Genomic DNA, 26,170 nt, shown 5'->3' with positions numbered 1-26,170 from the left:
TGATATATGCCAGTAATTCAAATCATAAAATTGTATTTGGATATGATTTGACTTACTCTCTCAACTACCCTCACCATGATTTGAAAAAAACCCACAACCAAGACTACATAGGTAAAATGGCCTTCAGATATCTCTTTCTAGGTCTTGTGTTTTGTGATTTGGGTTTTTTTCCCCCTTCTAATCCCCATCTATTCTTTGTCAGTGTTTGCCTCTATCAGCCTGTTTAGCTGTGAATTGTACATGCTCTGTTCTTCATAGCAGCTGACACAAGGATACCACCTCCACCTACAAAAGAAATGTTCCAAGATACATACTAAGTGGAAGATCCTTAGTGAATAGTTTGGTATCCATGCTGTGGAGAGGAAGCATAACCAAATGATTACAGACCTGTTTGGGACTTGGCACCCAAACTGTGTTCACAGGTTTATCTTTCTCTCCTGACCAGGCTGCTTTATATGTGTATCAGAGGACTCCATTACTATCCCACCTATTATAGCAGGGATGTTGTTAGGATAAATGTATCATGAGAATTATTTAAGGCAATTAACTTGTCTTGCTGTTACAGGTAGCCCTTGACCATTTTTAATTTTTTTTATAGGAAGTGAGGGAGGGGAAATAATGTTGCATTAAGATGATTAAAATCTGACTGATTTTTATGAATATTTGTTGTCTTATTTGGCAAAGCACTACTGAAGTATATGGATAGGATTACTTGGAAAGCAAGGTAATATATAAGATGGATAAAGTTTCAGCCTGGCTTAGATGAATGGGATCAGCTAAAATACGCAGTAGTAAATTATTTAAATAAATTTACAGTATGCTTTGAACAAAATGGGAGGATTGAGTACTTGTGCTGTTCATAGCTCAGCCTTGGTAAGAAGATTGGTTTTGTTAAAAATAACTTGATAAAATATTCTAGTTTTATCTTTGTATCTTCTAATTTTAGAATATATTGCTTGTGTCCTCTCCACTTGACTGCTTAGGGGGGTGGGGAGAAATCTTTGGTATTCTGATCTTTATGGGGGAGGGGACATGTCCTCCAGCTATACACAGAAATACTTAGCAGAGCTAATTGGTAACTAATGGATACAGTTGCTATCTAATGCATGAAGATAGTTAAGTAAATGAATGTACTGAAGAGAATGCTTCCTGAAATATTTGAATACATCAGTAGTTTTAAATGCATTGAACATAAAAAAAAATTTTTTTTTCAAGCCTTGCAAACAGAAGGGCTGATCTCTTTGACCAATGATATGATTATTGAATTTTACTTAACTGTATCAGAAGATGGTAGGTTCTGCCATTTTTAATTCCTTCCATTGCATGCTCATTTAACTCTAGTGCTGAGTGACATAAAAGACCTTTAGATGAGCATGCAGTTTGGGATATATTCATTTTACAGATGCTCTAGAGAAATTGCTTTTATAAACTTACTCTGGTTTGTGTGTGGGCCTGGGGGAAAAAAAAAATAATCACTTAGAGTTATCACTAATCCCCTGATACTGCACTACTTCTGACATGAGAGCATTTTCTTAAAGAAGGATGTAAGTTCTTGATATCAAATTCTGTCTTTTGCAGTTCATTTGGTATGAATTGTAGTTACTTGGGGGGAAAATTATTTTTTGCTTTTGTAACTCTCTACTTGGAGCTAGATTTGATCCCCATATTCATACTGAATGACAGCTTTCCTCCAGTAGCAGTAGTCTGTTGCATGAAGCTTTTAGAAGTTTATGCCCTCTTAGCATATTAAATATAACAACTCATTACTGCCAAAGTTACTGTTTTATTTGCAAAACACTTTATTCTTATTTCCGTTGACAGTACTGGAAGAGCCTATAGGCCAACTAGGTAAAAAGATGGCTTTGTATACTCAAAAGCCACTGTGATTAATTACATTGTAATTCAAAGTTTGGATAAATGTAGTAAGGCATTTAAATGTACTTACAATGATATTTAAGTGGCAGTCAAGGAGTCGGCTTGACAGAGGATTGTCAGACAAAAGCAAGGGAGTCTTCTAAGCTCTTGGCAATGGAAAGTATGTAGTATTATTACCATGTTGAGAATTTGACTTTTCTCTATATGAGATTTTTTTTTGAGTCTACAAGCAAGCAGACCTCTCTGCTTTTCCTCATGCAAATAATAATGAAAAACCTGTAATGAGAAGGTCCGAAACTAACAAATTCCTTTTTGAGTTTGAGTGTGGCAACAAGTATCCATTTACCTGAGCAGAATGACAAGCATTTTATTTGGTGCATCCACTTAGTGGACCAATATATGCTTTTTTTTTCCCCAGGAGCGTTCCCCAAATTATCATTGCAGTCCTAACCAATTAAGTTCCTGCACTGTATCTTCATGGAATCGGAGACATTGGTTGGAACAGTTCTCTGGAGGCCATTTGGTCCAGCCTCTCACTCAAAGTTAGTACTGTTGCCAACACTAGATAAGGTCAGCTTTGACTTCTTTCATCAGCTCTTGAAAACCTCCATGAAACTCCACAACTCCTCTGGGTAGATGGCATCTGTGCTTTGTTACCCTTCAAGTGAAGAAATTTTTCTCTAATGTCCAATCAGGACCTTCCAAGCTGCAACTTGAGGCTTTACCCCTTATTTTACTACCTATTTTACTATCATTTGCAATTTGTATTGTTGTCCAGAGTGCTTAAGAAGATACTGAACAGTATCTGCCCTGATACTGACCCTTATGATATTCTGCTTGTTACTTGTTGTCAAATGGATGCTGAGTACTTGATTCTTAGCGTTTCAGCCTGTCAGTTCAGCAAGTTTTCAGCCCATTTTAACAGTCTGTTCATGTAGCCCATACTTCCTCAGCTTACAAATGAGATCATTGGGTAAGGATTTTGATAAGTCGGTCTTACTCAAAGCTCTTTAAAGTGCTTATGAAACGGGTGATATTTGCATTATATTTGAATGCTTAGTATTAGCATGTTATTTGTTGTATGTGTGGTTTTGTTTTGTTTTTTAATGGCTGGGACTGGCCTACAGAAAAAGCTTAGTTTGCCTTCTGTGAGCTACTGGACCCTGAAACCTGAGCTGCTGAACAGTCAGAGGTGTTATTTCTTCCTTGGAGGCAGCTGGGCACTGGGAAAGAGAGGCTTCCAGAATGCAAAGTAGGAGGGAAGAAAGGTTAAGAGAGGAAGAAACCTGCAGTGCAATGGAGTTTTGGGAAGAGCTGGGAACAGAAACACAAACTGCAGGGATATTGGAAAGAGACTTCCCAGGGAACCAGGGGCAACGTGTTGAGTTTCCTGCAGTGCAGGAAACCAGTTTATTGCTGAATGGAAGGCCACCCAAGGGGTAACACTTCTATCTGTGAGGATGCAGTAGACAGTGGTAGATTTGCTTCCAACTGTGTTTCATTTCTATTTCCTCACTGTGAGACTTCTGTATTTTCAAATGTTCAACTTCTAGTCTTCAGTCACAGATAACTGCGCAATGTGCTACGTCAGCAGGAGCAGAGCCAGCAGGCTGAAGGAGATTTATTTTATTTACTTGTGAAGCAACATCTGGAATAGTGTGTCCTTTTATGGGCTCCCCTATACAAAAAGGATGTAGACAAACTGGAGGGGATTTGAAGAGGGGTGATGAAGGAGCACGTAACGTGGAGAGGCTGTCTGCGGGCGCTGGGTCTGTTCAGTCTGAGGAGAAGACTAAGACTCGGGAGAGATCTAGGTGTCCTCTACCACTGAATGAGTGTAGAGAAGAGATAGCCAGACTCTTGCAGGTGCACAATGAAAGGGCAGAAGGCAGCAAATATAAGTTGCGACGTGGGAAATTCTGACCGGATATAAGGAAAAACAGTTGTCACAGTGGGTAAGTATTCAATCAATCTGCTGAAGGGGGCTGAGAAATCTCCATCCTTGCAGATTTTTTTGGAACTTGACTGAACAAGGCTCTCAGCTATCTGATGTAACTTGGAAGCTTTCCCTGCCTTGAGTAGGAGGTTACACTAGATGACCTCCAGAGGTCCTTTCCAACCTAGATTATTCTACTGTCCTATAAGACATACGGCACTTTATTGGTGTATCCTGGAAAGTAATGCGGTTTTATGTACATGGGTATTCTGCTTTTTGACTTTTGAAGATCATTTAGCAAAGTCAGTAATTTTTTTGTGCTGTGGTTCCCTTAGTATTGGTTTTGTAAAGCATTTAATCTTTACATGTGAACACTGGCAAATCTGCTGAAGAAAACTGATTCACTAGATATGTCTGGTATCAGCCTTTTTGTTGTCTAATTGACAAATGTAGAGCTTCCTTGCATATAAACTGCCATAGATGGAGCATGGTTGGTTGGAGGCCTCTTAAAATCATGATTTTATTTGGACTGCTTCCTGGCCCTTTTGTGCATTGTTGTTATTACAGATCGGAAGATACCATTCTTCACATTTCTTCCTGCATGACTGTGAAGAGATGGAATATGGTTAGTGTCATTCTGACACCAACCTAATCTTTTTTGCATTGGTGATAAATTTTAATTTTTTTCCATATAGTGGTTAAGTTCTGTGTGCTTAAGTTCTTACTTTCTGACAACCTCTGCAAAATGAAACTGTCTCTGAACTGGGATCTTGAAGGTGTTCACTGGCTGTGTCTGTATTAGAGAGCACGATAGCAAAGCAGAGGCGGGTCTGTAGAGGAAAATAGTTGTGTGTGTTATGTGTGTGGGGATGTGGTATTTCAGACTACTTTTTAGTTTAGTTTAAGTTCTCTGGACTGAGCATGCTCATTATGCTCCTGGAATGCCTCTTGCACTTCAGTTTTGTCCAAAGAAACCCAATTTGCACACTCAGCCTGATCACTGCTGTAGAACAAAGTGGGATAGGTGGGGGTTGTCAGGAGGCTTGCTTCAAAGGCACAATCCTGATCTGAACTAAATACAAATATATATGTACCTGTAAAATACTGTTGTGTATGTGAAAGGTATTGAAGTTGAGTTTTCTTCACCTGCTTGGGGAGACTTACAACAGAATAATAAAGAATGCCTGGGGCCTTATTAGCATGATTCTTAGTCATGTAAACTCTCTCAAACATTTTAGAAGAAAAACACATTTTTGGTACACAAATGAATATCCCATTACTATGGATTATATTCTGCTCTGTGCATATCAGTGTTGTGGAGCTACTGAACAGCCACCTGCAAATAAGTTATATTGTGCTAGGATATGCTTAGTTGAATTTCAGACATGGAGACAGAATAAAAAGCAGAAGGGACAGAAAGGCAACAAATGTGGGAGGAAAGGTTAAAAATGGGGTTTGGTTCATTCCTTAAGTTATAGTGTAAACTATGTGGGAAGGCATGCTCAACCAACCTGATGGTGATCTGCAATGAAGTGACTAGCTCAATGGATGAGGGGAGAGCAGATGTTGTTTGTTCTGACTTTAATAAGGCTTTTGACACTGTCCCCTGTAACATCCTCGTACACAAACTAATGAAGTAGGTACTAGATGAGTAGATAGTGAAGTGGATTAAAAAAGTGGCTCGGCTGCTGGGCTAAAAGGGTTGCGATCAGCAGCACAAAGTCCAGCTGGAGGTCAGTCATTGGTGGTGCACCCCAGGGGTTGCTGCTAGGGCCACTAGTGTGTAGCATCTTTATTAATGACTTGGATGATGGGAGCGAGTGCACTCTCAGCAAGTTTTGAAGACAATACAAAATCAGGAGGAGTGGCTGACAGACCAGATGGGTGTGCTGCCCCTAAGAGGGACCTCAACAGGCTGGAGAAATGGGCCAACAGGACCCTTATGAAGTTCGGCAAAGGGAAATGCCAAGTCCTGCCCCCGGAGAGGAACAGCCCTATGCGCCAGGCTATGTTGGGGACTGACTGGCTAGGAAGCGGCTTGGTGTCCACCAGGGCTTCAGGGCCATTTCTCTCAAGTGGAACATGAGCCAGCAGTGCATGCTAGTAGTGAAGGTGGCCAAAGACATTCTGGGCAGTGTTCAAAAGAGTGGTGGCAGTAGGTTGAGGGAGGTGATCCTTTTCCTCTACTCAGCCCCGGTGAGACCAATCTGAGTGCTTTGTTCTAGAACTAGACTTCTGGGCTCCCCAGTACCAGAGACACAGATATACTGGAGAGAGTCCAGCAAAGGACCATGAAGGTGATTCAGAGACTTGAGCATCATGTAAAGAGAGAGGCTGGAGTGCTGGGACAGTTCAGCCTGGAGAATAGAAGGCTCAGGGGTATTTTATCAGTGTGTATAAATACCTGATGGTGGGGGGGAGTGAAGAAGTTGAAGCCAGACTCCTCTCGGTGGTGTTCAGTGAAAAGAAAAGAAGTGGTGGGCACAAATTGGAAAAAAAAAAAAAAAAAAGGAAATTTCATTTAAATACTTTTTTTAAAAAAGTTTATAATAATAAAAAAAAGTTTTTTATTGTAAGGTGGTCAAGTGCTAACATAGCTTGCCTAGAGAGACTGTATACTCTTTATTTTTGGAAATATTGAAAACCTGACTGGGCATGATGCTGAGCAACCTGCTCTAGTTTGACCCTGCGCAGAGCAGGAGGTTGGACTAAATGATCTCCAGACTTGCCTTCCCTGATTCTTACTTGTCTTTCTCTCATATAAAAAGTCACAACTTAAGACTGTTCTTATAAAGCATTCCCATAAAAGCTCTGTATGAAGTAGAATTTTCTTGGTGGATTCAGGAGTGTTGGTATGCTAAGACCAGACTGCTGGTTCCTGTTTGCCCACACTTAAATTAATCATTGTAGACCAGTTAATTTAGAATGATCAATTGCTTGTACTGATTTAACAGTCATTAGAATAATTTTATTGCACAAATTCAGGCACTTGTTTGACTGGCACTTCTTGAATTTTTACCCAAATTAAAATTGGGCTTTGTGGAAGTAAAACAGCTTCCAGTATGTTCGTAGCTTAGGTTATTAATGAGCTCTGGTTAGACTTGGATTTGACACTGTATTCCCAATTTACTGATGAGACATAATCCATTGTTGCTCTGTGCTTCATTGTCTCTTTTGGTAGGAACCCTCTTTAAGTTGCCTTGGATCATTCCTTTTTTTCATCTGAATTCAGTCATCAGCACAAAAGCTGGAGGTGATTCAGCTTCTCAGTTCTCTGGCTCCTTAAATCCAGCTGGCCTGTTTTAATGGACACTTACATGTGCTTTGCTGACAATGTAAAAACTTGAATGACTAAAACCAAACTGCTTTTCCTTTTCTGATGTCTTTTTTGTTCTTTTATGCTGAATATGTCACAATATCTTTGCCCTGATTCCAGGTGACAGACCCAGACAATCAATCTGATTTTATCTATGCTCGGCAAGCTCCAACTTTAAGAACTATTCTTTCCCCCTACTTCTATGGCTGAAAGAATGTATCAGCTGTAATAATCTCTTAGCTGAGCTGACCGTGTGCTTGAGTTTCATGACTCCCACACTTTCTCCTGTGCTATTTCATTATTCAGCATTGCTGTTAAGCATCTTCCTTTATGAATCATTATGACCACGATTCTGATGTAGTGGATGATGCAAAATGGTATGAAACAGGAGCGAGCTCAGGCTTCTTTTTTCTTCTCTCCAGCACTGACACTCCTAGGTATTCATGCAACTATTTTACAGTTCCATTTCAAGTTTATTGCGCTCTCTGCTCTGCATTTCTTCCCTCTCATACTTAACTTAAAAATCTTTCAAATTACTCTTGTCCTTTTCTTTGCAACAGCAATGCCACTCGTGCTGTCCTTTTAGCATTCCCACACGCATGTTGGAGCTTGTTATTTAATGACAAGTGTGTATTCATTTGCTATGCCACCATCATCTTTTATCTCTCTCTTCTTTAAACTGTACTGAGTATTGAGCTGAGGTGTTGTGAAGTGACATATTAATTTGTCTGTCTTTACATGGAAGTATTCTGCTGCTGAAACCTGGGATTGCGTTGGCTTTTTCCAAATGCTAGTTATCTTACCTTACCCATGCTGCTGGTCTGTGATAAACTTGTAGTCCCAATCATTCTGTGCTTTGAAGACTTAAGCCATTGGCAGTCATGAGTGCCTGCCTGTTTCATAGGTTGTCATGGGTTGTGCGTGGGTTGTCATTAATATGCCAGATAAAATTACTGCTAATAATCCATTTCAATAGAAGCAGTATTAATAGCCTTCCCCTGGTCTGGTACTTCCTCTGTTGGCACTAAAGGCAGTGCTATCCTTTCGTGCACTTAGCAGTTCCTATAGCAGTCTTGTCTTCTCTGCTTTAACAAACTATTTGCTGTCCAGTCCTGTATCAGGTGATTTATTATATGTGATGCCCCATTTATTTATCTGAAATAAAATACGCTAGACAAAATCTGTTAGAGATTCTCTTCAAAAAGACTAACTTCAAACTTTTGCTGCCTTTTTTAGCATTTGAATGTATGGTTTGCAATGATGTCTTTCAAAACCTCTTCAAAAAATCTCTTTAAGTTGTGTAAGCTTGTGCTTGCCTACCGCACTTCTACCTATATTTAAGAAAGCTGTATTTATTCCTGTCCAGTTATGTGGTTTTATGACTTGGTAACAGAACCCCAAATTCATCAAATTTGAGGTTGACCTAACCCCCTCTGCCTTTGATTTGAGGTGAAAGTTTCAGATGTTTTTTACTAGAATTTGTAAATAATGCAGTAAAACAAGAAAGCACTCAAATAGTGAGATCTCAAAAGTAAAATAAGAGACAAGATGAAGTGGTTAGAAAACTTTACTCTGCAAAAACAGGATGTAGAGGGGATACGGGAGTCTCTTTTTCCAGTTCAGCTATTTTTAGTGGCTTCCTGGGTTGCAGCAGATTCTGTGCAGTCATAAATGGAGAAGGTATGATATAGTGGAAAGAAAGGAGCTTGGTTTTGGTTCTCTGTTATCTGCCATTTTGAAAACTGTCAGTGCCTTGAAGATTCTTTGTAGCATGTTTGTGTACTTGATAACTACTCTCTGTTACAGAAAATCTTTTATTTGCCCCATCCCTGGAGACGTCCAAGATCAGGTTGGATGGGGCTCTGAGCAACCTGATCTAGTTGAAGATGTCCCGGCTCACTGCAGGGGGGTTGGACTTCCAACCACTCTATGTTCCTACGATATTTAGTAGCTTTTGAACATTTATTTTACAGTTTTGTAGCTGGGCCCACATATAAGTGGTTCTTAATATAGAAACTTTTCTGTCTGTCATCCACCTTCTCTCTTGTATCTTTACAGGAACAAGACAGAAAGTTGGGACTATTTTTATGGATGTCAGAATAAGTATCTTTATGAATGAATGTCTTTTTAGTCTCTGTTTTATGTTGCTGCTAAGGTAGGATAAGTGTAAGACTCTGTGACTATACCTTGCCTCTATTTCATGACCACTGCACTTCCTGGCGCATAGCCAGATGGTAGACTGATGGGAATGTCTTTTGGTAGTTAGCAAGATGCTCTTTTAATCTTTTCTGTGCAAATTTTTTATACTATGGCCATCACTACAGTGAATGTGATGCCTTAAAGACTCCAATGGCCTTCTCTTAGGGCAGTCTAATATGGGGCAGACCTGCCCTGCAACAGTCCGCAACCTGGTATAGGAATTGTTTTGCTGGGGAATTTGTTCTTTTAAAAATCTGCTTACTGTATATGGTCTGGTACGTGTCCCTTCAGAAATATGGCTGCATTCTTTGGTGTATGTAAAATATTTTGTAAATAGCAACCAGACATTACAATAATATTTTAAGATGCTAGAAGAACATTGACAGAACAGGAAATATATAACTCTTTTGCTTGCTCTGTCCAAAAGATAAGAAATTATTTTTTGTTCAAGTTCTAATTCAGTTATCTTCAAGGAATGTTTCTTGGCTTGTGACTGTCTTCAATTACTTCCTTTTGTGATAGAAACATAAACATGCTTGAGATATGCTTAGCAATTTAGAGTGGGAATAAAGCTGTATTAGCTGCAGAACATATCGTTTCTGTGAGAAGTGCTTGCTATCACTTGATATCATCCAATGTAAGAATACATTTTAGCAGTCTTTATGAGCTAATTAAAGAGTTGTGACCTTCCTCTGTTATGTGCATTTTGGAGCATGGATTTCTTCTTGTTCAAGTTGATGAAAACAGTGCCATGAAATAAAACAATGTAGTTCCAAGTACTCCTTTGAGAGCAGGTAGTACACCCAAGATGCCTCTTGCTATGTGTTGTAATATTTGAGCCTAATTTTCTCTGTGGCCTGAGAAAATTGTAATATAATTGGTGATATCTCAGGTGAACTGAAGTAGAATTTTGCTTGTCCATCTTAACTTGGAAGGGTGAGTATGAAGTTCTGACTGTAAAAATTCAGCTTACGGCTAAAATTTATATATAGTATTTTAAAGTTACATATTGAATTACGAATTAATACTTGTATTTTTTGTCTTTTCAACAGTGAGCAAACTGCCTTTTTACCGTAAGTCCTACTTGCTTTATGCTGCAAGGAAAAAGATTCCTTTACAGAGGAAAGCTTCGAAACAAATAGTGACCTTCAAACTCATATAATCTCAACTTCATATTTTACAGTAAGTGTCAGTAGAGAGCGCCTTACATCGAAGGGCATAGGGTGGAGAGGAGTGTTTTGGGTTTTTTAGGAAGACTTCAGCCCCCCTCAGCTGGAATCCTGTGCTTTATATGAAAATTGAGGCTGTTGCATTAACTTGTAGTGGTTCAAATTTTTTTATTTTTGTATATTTCAGTGCTGGCATTCTCCCACTTCATAGCTTCTTTGCATTGTTCTAATTTAACTGACTAAAGAGAAAATTAAGTGATCTGTAGCTATGTGATAAACTTTAGTTCCCTGTATAAGGGAAAGCTGTAGATTCTGTATCAGAGCTGTATCCATAACTGTTCTATTAATTGATTCATATAACTAGAACAGAATATTACCTTGAATGAATTCTTGGTAACACATTACAGAAATAATTAGCAGATTAAAGTTAAATCATCAATAAATATTCTCAGATAATTTGAAGAGCTTACTTGTGAAGAAATATAAAAATAACTAAATATACATTGCTTGATTATGAGGTGAAGTAAGCTGTGATAAGGTTGTGAGCAAAATTCAGAGTGGAAAATAACTGGGGCACAAGTGTTCATGATTAGAAATGAAGAACTGAGTAGCAGGTAAATGCGTATTGTCCTAACAGATGATTTTAACTACAGTCTTTGTTAAAGAGAGACTCTTCACTTGGACGTTTAAATCTAGCTTGGACAAAATTACAGATGGACTGCACTACAGAGAACAACTCCACATCAGATTAATAGGCCTGCATCTCTGTGTATTGACATGCAGAAGTCAAAAGTAGTTGATTTGGGATTGAAGTTATGACTTTGTGGCATTTTTACGTAGCATTTTCTGAGAACTAGCAATTTTTTTTCACCTTTGTGATTTGAAAGTTTTAACATAGTTTGTTTTTTTTAAAAAAATAGTGATTAAACAGGTCCATTTGGCTCTGCAAGCTATCTTTAACTGTTAAAGTCTGGCTGGGAGTGGGGGCAACTAAGAAGTCTTAAAAATGGCATCTATGACAGTAAGTTCAAGCATGCTTGTCTATGTAAATGTGGCTAGTAAATTGTTAGACTGGCCTGAATCTAGCTGTGCTAAGTAGTGTTTTCTTCTAGCAGTTCCTGTGCAAGGTAGGGCTTCACAGCAGTTGAGACATTCTCTGTGGGCAGGTTGAAGACAGATTTCTTGTTTTGTAGGCCAACAGTACCAGCACAGATGTGGACTGTTGTGTGCTAGTTGGTCTCAAAACTATGCTTAGAGTATTCCTGGCAGACTTAGTTTACTGGTCTAACTGCAGGTACAGTTTAGGAATTAGTCCTAGGTTCAAATGTGCGTAGCCACTTAATCTGAAATCTTCAAAAAATTAACCAGCACATTCCCAAAGTCAAACAAGTTCATAAACTGGGTTTGCTTATGATGTAGCAGCTGGAAGACTGTAAGAAGCTATAAAATAAAGAAATACATAAAAATCTGAGGCTGAGAGAGTGTCATGTTTCCAAGAAAACAAGAAACTTCACAGAACTTCACAGAACAGTTGTTTCTGGTTTTTCAAGTTTTCACAGTGATTCTTGATTAAAACCAGGTTACTTAAAGTTAAATGAAAAAAGCCAAAACAAACAAAACCCAAAAGCTAAAACAGCTGAACTGCTCTAGGTTAGTTGGAGCCAATATTTGGGTTGTCCCCCTCCTGCCTTTGAAAAAAGCCCTTGAAAAGTCACTGTTGTCTAGGCTTTTCTATGTGATTAAGAGGCTTTACAAAGTAAGGTGGTGAGGAACGACATGTATACCTAAGGTCTTAAGATAGTTTACATCTATCATAGACTTTGTATGGTGCACACAGAACTGCTGCCTCAATTGCAAGTATGGCTGATACCATTGTTTGAAAGTGGGAAAAATCTGCACTGGTAGATATAGAGGCTTTCTCTATGCTAGGCATTTTAGTGGTACCTCTAATTTGGCCAGAATATCTAGTGCAGAGAAGACTTCCCATGGATCTGGATGACTTGAATCAGAAATACTTGAGGTTTTTTTCTTGAATATTATCAAAACTAGAATGACTTAGAATTTTTGTATTGAAATGTTCTTCTAATAGAAAATGTTTTATTTTGTGTAATAGCATACATTTGGGTTCATTGTTCGCAGCTCCATGTTTCAGAAGGAAGCTGATTGTTTAAATATAGATAAATTGCTTTGAAATAAGATCAATTTTCTGTCACTCACTTGTATTTTTTAATGTATCTGCTACTTAATTACTGTCAATTTAATATTGACAATGCATTGTAATGCCCTTTTATTAGAGTGAACCAAAATATAGAATGACTAAATGATTTAGAACTGTATTAAAAATACATCATCTGAAACCACTGTACTGATACTTCACGTGTGAGATGACTGTATGGGAACTAGCTCTGTTTTAATTTTTTTTATTTTGTTAATATCTGTTTAGAGCTGTATGACACTTTATAAAAACTACTGAAATGTTGAGTAAACTGAGAGTACAAAACAGAAGAATGGAAGACTGGTTCTGGTCCTTTCCTGGGCTGAGTCAGTGGAAGACTATTACTCAAGTTCTGGCTGGAAAATAAGTCTGTTTTTTAGTGGGAGGAAAAAGAGGAAACTAAATCTGATCTCTTCTATCCTCATGTAAGATACAGGCTCTTAAATGGGCCATCGTGGTCTCTTTCTTCTGTTCGTGAAATCATGAAATCAGCCTTGCGGGGAGGGACTTTGATAAAACCATTTATAAATATATTATAATTTCACTAATATTTTAGAATTACTTGGGTTCCCCCCCCCCCCCCCCCCATCAGTTATATGCTCTAGGTGAAAAACCCCACAACTTCTTCAACAGATTTCACATTTCACTTTAGAGTCACTGGAGAAGCTTTATATCTGACTTTTGCGTCCCATATAATCTAATCTCCATCTGTTCTTTGAACATAAATAAAAAAATAATAGAGAATTTATCAAAATGGAAGACTGTCTTCTATCTGTAATGAAGACAAGAACAGATACTTGTATATGGTAAATTTTAATTATCAACACATTTTTTGTCTATAGTTGGATCAGAGGATTAACAGGAGAAGAGACTATCTGGTTTAAAGTGTTGCAGCAAAATAAATACCCACCCTATAATATCAGGATAAAGTAGCAATTACTTTAAGAAATCTGTTATTCATTGCTTCATTATTTGCTGTCTGACTGCATGCTGTTTGATGGTTCCCTTTTTTTTTCCCTTCTCCTTTGAACTGGACTGCTTTTGCTGGCTTGGCAGTAAGCACTGTTTTCTCTCAGCACAGCCATTAAATCTCTCACCTGTGTGTCCTGTGCAGAGCTGCAGTTGAGAGATAAGGTTGGTCTCTCACAGCAGTAAGCATTGGTATTCCAGGCTCTTCTTTCAAGGGCATTTTGCTGTGATGAAGCACCTCACATGACAAGGAAAACATACAGGCATGTTAAATACCCTTGCTAGTCTGAGAAAAGTAAGGGTAAATGGAAATGATTTAAAAATACATTTTGAAACTGTTAACAGAGTTCATGGATAACTGTAAATCACATTTTTAGGCAGGAGTATTACAGGCCTATCCCAACCGGCATAATCCATTAAATAACATCTAGTAATGGAGAGTACCTGTCCTGCTCAGTTTACACGTAAAATCCTAATAAAACACAACAGCTCTGAGCCCTTAATGTGTGTTCCTGCATGTTTTTCATCCAAGGTCACATAGGTAGTTCTGTCAAGAATTGAATCCATCTCTTCACCATCTTGCTCCTGTGCCAGCCTATGAGTACCTCCATCTTCCCAATGCGAACTGAGAAGGTGCCTGAGATCTCAGTTTCTTGCAGCTCTTGGAGCATTGGCCTGGCATCCTGTGTGTGTGGCAGTTTCTTATAGAATCTATGTATGACCTGGTTTTAATCCCGTTTTCAAGTCCTGCAAGAGTAAATACATGTAGGCGCTTCATCTGTTTTGTAGTCTTTGGTCATTCTATTATTTTTATAAAATTAATCAATACATTTTTGTTATCTTTAGAAATTTGCCTGGGAAATTGTTTTGCACATGCTCATTAACATTGCCATACACCTACACAGTAGGTATCACTATTTCTCTATTGCTGTTGAAGAAATTGAGGCACAGTGGTAACAATATGTGTAAGATTCAGTTCAAGGTCAACACTTATGTACAAGCTGATGTTCAAATTTATGCACTATATGTTTAAGTTCCTGTTGTAGTTGCTGGAAATCTAGTTAGCAATCAGTGGAGGTTAGAGAGCAATTCAGCCCAGCTTAAAATACGCATCATGTGACTGGTCAGCAAAATCCCACTCTAGAGTCCGTTGAGTGTATTGAACAAGAAGTATTCAGTTGCCCAAATACAGGTGCTTAGTGCTAATTTAATTGTCTTGGAGCATCTCTCAGGGCCTCTGGCTGATGGTTCAGAAGAGAAGGGTCTTCCAGAGGTCCTTTATCACGTTTGTCGACCCCGTGCATGTGTCTTGGATACCCTAAGGCAGCTCACATTGCACTAGCTGTCCATGCTGAAGCAATGAAATGAAGTCCCAAATCTGTCACCTGTAATGGCAATGTATATACCAGGATGTGGAGATCTATGTTTAGTTCTCTTAAAACTGAAACCTATGCAATTTATCTATGATACTGTGTAGACAGACTGCAAATAAATTTAGCTTACACTGCAGGGTTATGATGCTCTTCTGTTATCAGGGATTCATATATGTGTGTTATGTATTCTGTGGGTGGTCATCTGTTCACCAAATGAATCGAGGGCGTCCTGACTTCTGAACTGCGGCAGCTCATTTTATGAGAGAGAGGGTTCTGTAGTCTGGAACTGTAACAGTTATTCTGTGTGGATCTGGCACAGAGAAGGATTTGTAACCATTTCCAGTAGACAGAAGACACATGCACTGATGATTTCCACCCCCTCACACTTCCCCGCATATACTTGGAAGCTAAGGACTATGAATGATAATGCCACGTTAAAAGTAATTGAACAATTCTGACTCAGAGCTGAAACTTGTATGTAGCTAAGCGAGACAGCAAAATGATGTTGGCTAAATGACAGTCATTTATTCAGTCACTGAAGTATTCTCATGTTATTGTATGCGGGTCTTCAAGTTGCTTGATATTATCTGTATTAAAGGAGGGAGAAATCCTTCATAATGTTTATGATTTGTTTTATTTTCTGATTCTTGGACCCTCAGATTCTGAGATCTATAAGCATGACTAACAAAGTTATTACCTACAGAAAAGCAAAATATCACTTATAATACAGAAAAGTTACCTTTCCAAAAATCAAGGCCAGCCCAAGGTGTGGTTCAGCTAGGGATTTTCCAAGCTCTAGAGTTCTGCATGTATGAGAAACTTATTGATTTAGGGTTATTCTAAGTTCAGTTAAATTTCCATTTTCATTTTTTTCTCTGGCCAAAATTCTGACTTTAAAAATCTTCAAACCATAGGAATGATTATTTGGTATGAGAAGGGGTGAACTGGAGTCCTTTTTTGCCACAATTGTTGCCAATTTAGAATTTGTAGAAACTTTAGCTTGGGGGTCAAACTCATCTTGGGAAGATGGATAGTTCATTGTTCCTTATTTATTGTAAATACCAGTTAAATTTTCTATCTAAAAGATATTGATGTATAATTCATCTATTTATCATCTTTGGGGGGTTCAAAGATGCTCTAGATGTTCTCTTTTAGATCTTTGATATTGCTGTGTTCAATAGCCTCTGAAAGTTCATGAAGTTTTGATAGTAATTTAGAACCGAGGAAAGAGTAAGTTGGTACAGATAGGTTTCCTCAGGCTTAACTCATTCTTGTTTCAGCTGTTGACTCTGTTCTTGGAGAAATTTGCTAATGGACATTAATGGAATCTCAGGCTTTTTCATCTATTAAAAAGGGTATACATAAGAGTTAAAATTCTCACAGCATTCTCACATGCCCCCACAAAGGGGCATAATTTAACAGAGTAACATTTGGTGGCCATTCTGTTTGGGAATGATGAGTGGGAATGTTATTTCCAGGTAACAGTGAATTCATCTAGCATGGCAATGTTAGCTCATAGCATCGGGTAATGTATTTTATCTCATTTGCTTTCACATCTCCCACAGCTTCAGACATCTCTGAATTGTGTCCTGAACGTGCCAGCCTTTCACCCTTCAACATACACAGACCATAAACTGCAACGTAGTTAGAGATGAGGATAACTCCTCCCCTCAGTTCCCACTTATTGGCCCAGATTCCCCTGATGTGATGTGTTGGGCTGGATTTATCTGTTACTTCCATCCTTTTGGGGGTAATCTACTTTAGCATGAGACAATGCTCACTGTCATAACTAAAAAAAGTTACACATATTCTTTTTCCCTTCTATGGCTGAGCTGAACCCTACTTACTCTTCAGTATTCCTCTTTCTTTTAATGTCTTTATGAAAGACCTTTTTGGAGGAGCTAGCTTTGCTCTTGAAGAATGGATCTGGTTGGCCTTTCTTATCTTCTGCTGCAGACAGAAAAACTGGAAGAACTGTCTTTTCAGGGCTTTTTTTCAGGGCTGTCTCTTACGTTACTAAATTTTTATGGGTTTTTAAAAGTATTTATCTTTTATAATTCTGTTAAAAAAATAGGATTGTATTTGTAAAAGTGTGTTCCTAGCGACAGGTATATAAGGGAGCTTGGTTTTAAATACTTTTGACTTGTGTAGTGGTCTGAATGAGGTCAATAAAGATGCACATCACTAAAAACATTTGAGTCGGACATAATGGGAATCTATTTACGGTGGTCCATTCAAGAGTCAAAGGTCATTGATGTAGGGTTTCTTTTTATTGTTCTTGATTTCTACAGCACCTTGATATGGTTTGCATCTGCAAGCAGAGCTGTTGCAGAAATAATCCATCTATTACTAGTAATAATGAACACAAGCTTTATCCAGTGAGCAAAAAATGTTCACACTTGCTTTTGAATTTAGCTAGTGTTTTTGGTTATAATGTGGCTGATGTTACTGTGAGGTCCAGATACCGTGAAGTTTCCCTAAGGCTAAATCAGTAGTTGTTTGCTTGTAAAAGGAGGGTCAAGATTTTGCACAAGTTGTTTTAATGACTTGACAGTTGAGCTTGAAAAGTCTTCAATCTGTGGTACTATTTATACGTATCAAGCTGAAACATAGCTATAACTATGGTAACGCTCTAGAAAAACAAAAACTCCACACATAGGAGTAAAGGTTGTAAATGAGGACTGTGTTATCCCAGGCACTGTACAAATCCAGAACACAAAATTGTCCCTGGCTGGAACAACATGACTTATTTTCTTTCTGATTTTGGAAACTTCTTGTCTTTTTGGAGGGGTTTGCTGATTGAAGTGTAAGACATGATCATGAAGTGTTAATCATCAGAGTCTAGTGATGCTGTCACCTCATCAGAAAGTAACTCCCGAAACACAAAGTACGTTTAGAGAGGAGATATTGCTTTATTCTGCGCAAGGTGGAAGATTTCCACAAATGGAGCACCCCCACTGAGGTTTTCAGTCCATACTTACACACTTTAGTTAAAACACCACACCTAATACATATGTTTCACCTAACTATTGCATATTCATTATGCTGAGCAAGTATGACATGGTGTTCTCTTGAGCAATCATCCCAGAGCCTTCTATGCCTGCGTGGGTCTCTGGTGGTCTTCGGGGGTTGTTTGGGGAAGAATCCCCCTCCTCCTTTTGTCCTTCTGTGAGCGTGTGTCATCTGAGGACACCAGGGTCTTTGTTTCTCTTGGCAACCCCTCGTTGCTCAATGTCAAGGAGGATGAAGGTCCTTTATTAGCAAGTCTGTGACCCTGAAATGTCATCTGGTGCCTTGACTATTATCCAAACACTCCTTAAGCATCCTCTATTGTAAGCAGAATCTTAAACTAGATAAGCTTTACCTTGAGTACACATAATCTAAACAGCCCTTGAATAGCAAACATATCAAACTTCTCATGTTTTTTTTTTTTTTCTTCAAACTATCACTGTCTTCTTATTTGTTAATCAGTCTTTTGAAGGCTTGAGGCAACAATGCTACAGGATTACTTTGGTTCTTAAGAAGCAACAATACCACCCGGCGTTATGTTTATATCAGTATTATTCTGAGTTCCAGAACCTGTTTGATGGCTTTACATGTAACTGTAAAAACTTGGTATTTCCATACTCAGCCTAGATATACAAGTGGGTCTCAATTGTTCTTAAATTCACTCCCCTGAAATATTCACATATAGTGAATAGTGCCCCTTTAATTCCATGCATAATTGTTACTACGGACAAGACCTGAAACATGTTGAGAAACTTCTGAATGACTGTTCAAAACTCTTTCTCCATTCTCAGAATTAGTGGTTGTGGTATTAAGCCCAACGTAAAATTGGTAGGGGACGGCAATAGAGTTATATACTTTTGGACGCACTTACGTTAACATTCTAGTTCAGGTAATTTTCTTCTGAAATGGTCATCCACCTTCTGTGCTTTGGCTCACATCACAGAGCACTCCGCATGTGGATTCCCTTCAGATGAACCTAAAACAGAGGATGCCTCCAGGCTTGCTTCTGCTGTGCTGCTGCTGGGTACCAGTCCTCGGGGCATACTTGAGCTAGCTTAAAATAATCACTCTTGAAATAGGTATACTGTTGATGTCAGGTCCTCAGCACCAAATGTTTTACTTGAAAAAAGATCTGCTTGTATTGGTGAGTATTAATGTTCCATATATTGTCTAGCCTTTAACTTTCAGGTGAAGCTTTAAGGTATATATGTGATCCACAAATCCTCTAGCTTAGCACCAGCCAACAAGAGAGCAGCTTTCCTGTGCATGTGTTAGTACAAAAGCTGTGATTAGTAGCAGTTTGTGATCTGGAGAACCTACTGAAAGAGTAGGTTCTTTGAGTATGCTGAAGTGCATATCTGTCTCTATCAATTTCTGTTTATTAAACATGATACTTTAAAATATGCATGAAATATGGCTTTATTTTTTTCTTGCAAGTTTGGTGAATTGAATTTAATTTCTGAAAAGAAAAAACAACTAGGTTGGCTCTGTAAAGAGCTCACTAAAATACCCTACTGAGCTAGAGTGGATTTTAAGGGGGAAAAATGGGTTATGCTTAGGAATAGGCAAGAAGAAACACGAAATTAAAGTAACTGTGATCTCAGTAACATTTCCTTACTCAGATGGAGTAGAAAAATTGCAATGATTCTGTTTTGAAAGGAGATGAATAGTAGAAGTGCAAGAATAATCATGAAGTGGAACAGGTCAGTTTGTATGCCATGTACTGGGTTTTCATAAGAAGATTAAGGAGATAGGCTATTGAAATTGATAGGTGACAGTTTTAAAAATGAAAAAAGTAAATAAATTATGGAACTATCCAGTGGAGTTCTGCATTGTAAGATCTTTTTTCTGTCGCTGCTATGAAACCACACTCAGGCCAGGCATCGCTTTCACTTCAGATGCCTTTCTAGACCTTAGTGATCAGCATCGTCCAATTCTTGATCTTTTCCTTTTTCAAATGTTCGTTATGGTTTTTTGTCCTGTTGGTCCATTACTGCTAAAACTTTCATTGGACTCAGATATACGTGACTCGTCTTTGCTTTCAGTGTTTCCTTCCAGCTCTTTGATAACCACTTACTAAATTCTCAGTTTTCTGGTGACATGATTTTTCCATTGCTGCCTGCTTAGAACTTCAATCAGGCATCTTTATGGCTTTTTTCTATGATATCACATATATATGATATTCAAATATATAAAGAAAAGTTCCTCTAAACATGCACAAAAATGTTAACTTCAAATTCTTTCTAAAAAGTGTTTTCCTATGGTTTATAAAAAAACTTGACAGTGATCAAGTGACTGGTGTGCAAAATAATTGATTATCATGATAAACCATATTGATTCATTTGTTGCCTTGTACTACCTCATCCATTTCTGTTGATTAGTATAGTCTTGGTTTGTAAACTCTTTAGTGCTGGGATATGTTTCTGTCCTGGTTCTGGATCTGAGCTTGTGATTACTGCTGATGGGGGCTGCTATAAATGCAATTTAAAAAGTGGGCAAATAATTTAATAGAACTTGGAAAAGAATGTGCTGGTAAGAGATCTCAGCTTTTCTGTATCAGCTTCTAACCTTACTGCCGACTCACAGGCGTAAAGAGTGGATTTCTCAGCGGAGGTTGTTCTGTCTTTGGCTAACCTGGAAATCCCTGCGCTTAACAAATTTATGGTGCTGGTGAAAGAGTAAGACGGAAAGCTGGGTGACTTGAGTCTAATCTGAAGCTGCTTCTGCTTTTAGGTGTCAAAATGCACAGTTTTGGTGCAAAGAACTCAATATATTTTCCCCAGGTGTCTTCATTCTGAATTTCATTAAGGGTATGGTAGTCTGCAGCCCAAACTGACTGCAGTTCAGTACATGTGTCTGAGATAGTTTTAGACAACCTAGTTTAAAAGTCAGTAGCAAACTATGCGCAGCATCACAGAACATGGTACAACCTGCAATATCTCTGTCAATGAAGTGGAGTTAAACAGAACAGTCTCTTACATTGAGCTGTGTGCTGCTGCTATAGGTTTATATCAATAGTTTAATAAATATTTTAATTCTGCCTGTTAATCTGACTTACCCACAAATGTCATCTCTAGGCCTGCAACAATTAAAAGTAATTTATGGATGACAAGAATGAAACATTAGAGGAAAAATAATGGTGCAGGTCTGGAATAAAGATCAACTTTAGAAGTCCCAAATTTGTAGATATTTTATTTCTATCATTAAAAAATAACCTTGCAAAGAATAAACAGATCCACTGAGTCAGCAGGTGTAAAACATCTTCACTTTACTTAAAAATATTTCTTTCAGTTGAATACTGTTAAATTTGTGGAGTAGTAGCTCTAAGGACATATGGTATAAAGGCTGCCTAGTGCGAATTCCTAATTTCAAGGGAAATTTTCGTGTTCTGTTCTTTGAAGGGGTATTGACTTCCAAATCACATGCAAGACATGCCTCTGATCTTTATGAAGATGAGTCATAGTGCAACTTGTATGTCTAAGTACTGGGATCAAATTTGCAGTGTGTTGATCACTCCTGATGCTAGGACTAGATGTTCTCTAATCTCATGTGTAGGGTTATATAGTGTGCTTTATTAAAAAAGAAGACATAGAGCTATTAAAAGCAGAGTGCTGAGGTTTTGTTGTTTGGGTTTTATTTTTTTCATTAGTGCTCTGCTGTAGATTTTAAAGTATAATGAAGTAACGAATGTTACCTTGAGCTTAGTGGTTTTAAATGCTGGGTTAATTTACACTCAGAGTGGAGCTTTCAGTGTCTGGCGATCTTTTTTGCCAGCATAAGCACTCAGCTGAAACAACAGCTATGACTCAGTTGCCAGTGAACGCTGCTTGAATTGATTTAGTCCGAGTTCAGATTTAGCACATAATCATGTTCAATTTGATCCACTGTGCTGCCTAGAGATAAAAGGGTTGAAAAAATAGATTTAGCTTATGTCAGTCTTTGTGGTGATGTCATTGCCATGAGAGATGGAATAGCGCTGTTACTATGCTGTGCCTGCTCAGTTGGTGGGTGTACGAGGGAAAGGCAAGGAGCAACTCAGTTAAGTGCAAAGAGCTTGCGTCGGAAGCTTGCAGTTATTGTCAGCATTGAAACAGAATTTTGGACTGTTCAGTTACAATACTGAATTGAAGATTTTATTTTATTTTTTTCTGTTCTTCCAATCATTTGTTACTCTGAGGTTGCCTAACTCTGTGTACAGAAGGGGGGGATGCCAGCCCGTAGCATGGACTGTGATGTCTCCACTCTGGTTGCCTGTGGGGTTGATGTGGAGATTTTTGCCAACCAAGAGGTTAAGGTATGCGCCTACAATTCTTTTGTTACAGATGCTTCTTAGAAAAGCCTTTGGGAGCAATAGGCATTTGTACGTAGCAATTCAGAATAAGGAGGCAGATGAGATTCTGCTGCAGTAGTAAAAGACATGCAGTTAAAAAATCTGTTAATTAGGGGAGAGAAATATGGGAGAGAAATGTGCCTGCTTTTTACTGTGTTTTGATAAGCTGAAAGAATAGGCTGGTGTTTACTCTTTAATGATACAAGAAAAGGGTTATATAACTGGCATCTGTGCATATGCGTGTTTCATATTCATAACAAATCATTCATTGTTAATTTTGTCGAGATATTTTTAGTCCAGTGTCACTTTTTAGATCAGCCTTGCCTTAAATGTTATTTATCAATGTTGATATGATAATCTTCAGGTATTTTTACTCAGTTGAACAGTAGCTGTTTCTTTCTTCAGATCTAAATAATGTATACAAGTATAAATTTTTTGTGAAGGGTTAGAAGTTTGTAGTAAGTATTTTGGTGCATCTGCAATATAACAGTATACAAAAAGTTGTGCATTCGCATATCATATGAATACATCAAAAACAGTGCTTAAATCTAAGGCTTGATATGCTGGGCTCATAGTCTCTTAATTAGACAACTGCTGTAGAAAAGTCATTGTGTGTAATTGCTTACTGTTGAAATCAATTATCTTTTCATTTATTCTCGTATTACTGCAAGAAAATCACTGCAAATTAAGTTTGAAAGAGGAATTTCAAATATGCTTTTCACAGATCATCTGAAAGAGCTCATAGGCATAATACAGTGTTATTCAGCAGTTTATTTAAAGGACAAAGATACATTAGTTTCTAATCTGATTGTTCTTAGTATTGAAAGAGTGTAACAGGGAGAAGAAGGATTTACAAATTGGAGGTCAAATTTTGATCCCCTGTTCTGTTTAATTCTGAGTCAAGTATTGAAGCCAATGGAAATATCTGGAAATAAACCCACTTTCATTTGCAAGAGGTTATTACGATTTTTATTTCCTTGTTAGTTTGTTACCAAGTGATATCATGTATACTTTGTACAGATGCTTTTGTGTTGCCAGCAAGAGATTCTTCTTAATTTAAGAAGCTTTTCCCTATCAGTTTAATATTGGATTTGGAGATGAAATAGTGAAGAATTCAGAGGAATGGTTCAGGTGAACAGTCTTGCCTGCATTGGGACATGTTTCCTGTAGCATTTTGAAGTAGTAAAATGTTCATCTGCTTATTCCTTTTTTTCTTCTTTTTTACTTAAGTACGTGTTTTTTTAAATTTAGGAATTATACCTGCATTGATATGGGCTTGTACCTGGAGCAACTGTCTTTTAGTGTCTGGTCTGTGCTCAATGTAAGACTATGCAAGAAATTAAAGTTGTAGTAATTTTCTTGTATCCTTATTCATGTGGCAGTAACAATGAAAAAGCGAAATTTTGGCTTGCATAAAATCAGCAGAAAGTGTTCCATTGACTTTGTAAGACTTGGATTAGCCTGATTTAAGCTGCAGCATCTGGAGAGTGTGGCCCAGGAACATGGCATAAAAGAGAACAAAAGGGTTACAGAGACATTGCAGGAATTGTAATCCCTTTCATGTTACTTAGACTTTCTGTACTTTGTTCGCTTTGGTTAAAACTGCCTTTTTTTTCTTCTTTTTTTCTGATGTCTGAATTAAAATGTTGACTGCAAAGACTTCAGGTATATTTACAATGGAGACTGCACTGCAGACTGCACTGCAGCTTAGAAATGGTAAGTCTGTTTAGAAGTTGGCTGGCTTAGATGCTAGAAGCAGTCTGTCCTCGGTGACCCACAGCTCACTGCAGGCTAATTTTCACTTAGTTGTCAACAAACTCGGTTGTCGGAGGCTGTGTGCAGCACTGCCGCAGCTAGGCTGCTGCCAGCGCACAAGCCTGCCTAGCTCCGTGCTGATGCCCAGTCTCTCTCTACACAGCGGGCTGCAGCGTGGGCATCCTCTCTGTGAAAGTTTCAGCCCTACTGATATTTTGCAGGTGGAGAGACCTACTGCTTTTTGCTCACACCCAGGAGAATTGCAGCAAAGAAAAAAAAGAATGTTTTTTTGTCTGCAAAAGGGGTTCACTTCAAGGTGGGGGGTTTTTTTGTTGACAGTATGGTCGCTGTCAACATAAAAATATTTGTGTTGACTTCGATAAGATGACAGGAACATCAGGCTTTAAGGTTAAAAAGGAAGGAGGCTGTTTCTGAGAAGAGATGGGTGTGGAACTTGCAGTAGAAGAGCAAACGCAAGCACAGAAATCCTGCCTTCTCCCCCTGCCCTGTTCTCCTGTGTGCGCCTACCTCTCCACCCAGCCCTTCTGCAGGTCAACTGGAAGGCACAAGTAGTATTGAAAACTGAAGTCTAGGCTACTGTCCTTTCAGTTTTCTTCTGCTACAGAGCTTTTCACGTAGGGGAGAGTTTTTTGTAGGGAGCCTTCTGGCTGTATGAAGGGAATGCTCCTTCAGTGGTAGAACAGATACATTAAAGATTTCATGATACGTGTGGTGCTTGATGAGATTTGCTAAAATGAGCTATTAGTCCTGTAGAAGTAGTTCTCTAATGTCAGCAAGGATTGTGTTTTAGGTTTTAGGATATGCTTGCAGCATAGCTCACTATTTCAAGGCTTTGGAGCAGGATGCTCGCTGTACTGAGCCATCCCTGTCCCGCTTACAGCATGTGGGTTGGATGCACCTGGGAGGCTGACAGCAGCCAGCAAGCTGAAGAGGGGTGTGGAGGTGTGGAAAGGAGCTGCCCTGTTTGCCAGGCCTGCAGTGGAAGAGCTTGGTATGTATTTGGGCTGTAGAGCAGGAGCTCTTGCAGCAAGTGGCAATGATGCCTCCTGAGGCTGTCACTCCTCCAGGGCAACAGCCCTTCAGTGCTGGGGCATTCTTACAGAGAGGCAAAGGCTGCTACTGGGCAGCGGTCTTGGAGCGGAGCGAGCTCCTGAGCTTATTGCTGCTTTTACACCTATGGAAGTGACCTTATTCTGTAGGCATTATGCTCTTAGCATCTGGCAGACAGGCTCGGAAATACTCTTTTTTTCCATTTGGCCTCTGGAACAGGAGAGCTATTACTTAGTGCTGAAGGCAAAGCTTTTTAGTTTCAGCATTTGGAGTGGCTCGTCCTTTCAACAGAGGCTTGTGTGGATGCCCTGCAACTGGCAGCTGGCCCACAGCACTGACACCCTTGGTTTACCATGCATGAACCCATCCAACAGGCCTTTTGGTTTTGATCAGTTGCTGCTTTGAAATGTCTTTTATAATCCAAAAACTGGGTCACACTAATAAAGATGCTACTGACTGTTCAGTGTTTGTGTATCAGGAATTGGGAAACTTGAGAAGAGAACCATAGAAATCATGAAGTGCAGTTCTGCTTTGAAGTTCACCTGGATAATTAAAATTCTTCTTCCGGTGCCTCTAGATGATAACTTTATGTAATGATGTTTGTTACATAAGCAATTAGTTAATGAATATCTTGTTTATTTCTAACAGAAATTCCAGACATCACTGAAACAGTGGAAGAGAATTTAAACTCATACTTCTTACTCTAAGCAAGATATTCTTATATTATTAATTCTTCATGTTCTCTCTTCAATTATGTTCACATGCACCATTCCGCTAGGCAGCAAGGTATGATTGGGACCACTGTAGCAGAGAAGAAATACTAATGATCCAGACTGATCAAATTTGTATCTGAAGACAGTAATGTAAAGTAATGAGGAGAAGAATGCTATCTTAATACAAGGAAAAAACAATGTGGACATGAGCCAGCCAGCAAAGGGAAATAGCAGAAATAG

General features: G+C 38.6%; 1 protein-coding gene across 2 annotated transcripts in view; it reads left to right on the top strand.

Moving 5' to 3' along the window:
• The window catches only part of RCAN2 (regulator of calcineurin 2), a 93,168-nt gene that overhangs the window by 27,216 nt on the left and 39,782 nt on the right, over positions 1 to 26,170 (top strand). The window contains exon 1 of one of the 2 annotated variants that reach the window (XM_075048987.1): positions 21,980 to 22,355. The exons of the other annotated variant lie outside the window; for it this stretch is intronic. Within the exon in view, the coding sequence (XP_074905088.1) occupies positions 22,269 to 22,355 (87 nt within the window). The 5' untranslated portion in view covers positions 21,980 to 22,268. Of the gene's footprint in view, positions 1 to 21,979; positions 22,356 to 26,170 lie in introns of those variants that run through there. 2 annotated transcript variants of the gene reach the window in all.

This window comes from Buteo buteo, chromosome 17 (genome assembly GCF_964188355.1).
Source record: "Buteo buteo chromosome 17, bButBut1.hap1.1, whole genome shotgun sequence".
Taxonomy (NCBI): Eukaryota; Metazoa; Chordata; class Aves; order Accipitriformes; family Accipitridae; genus Buteo; species Buteo buteo.
Note: the sequence above shows the minus strand (reverse complement) of the source record. Positions and strands in the feature narration are given on the sequence as shown.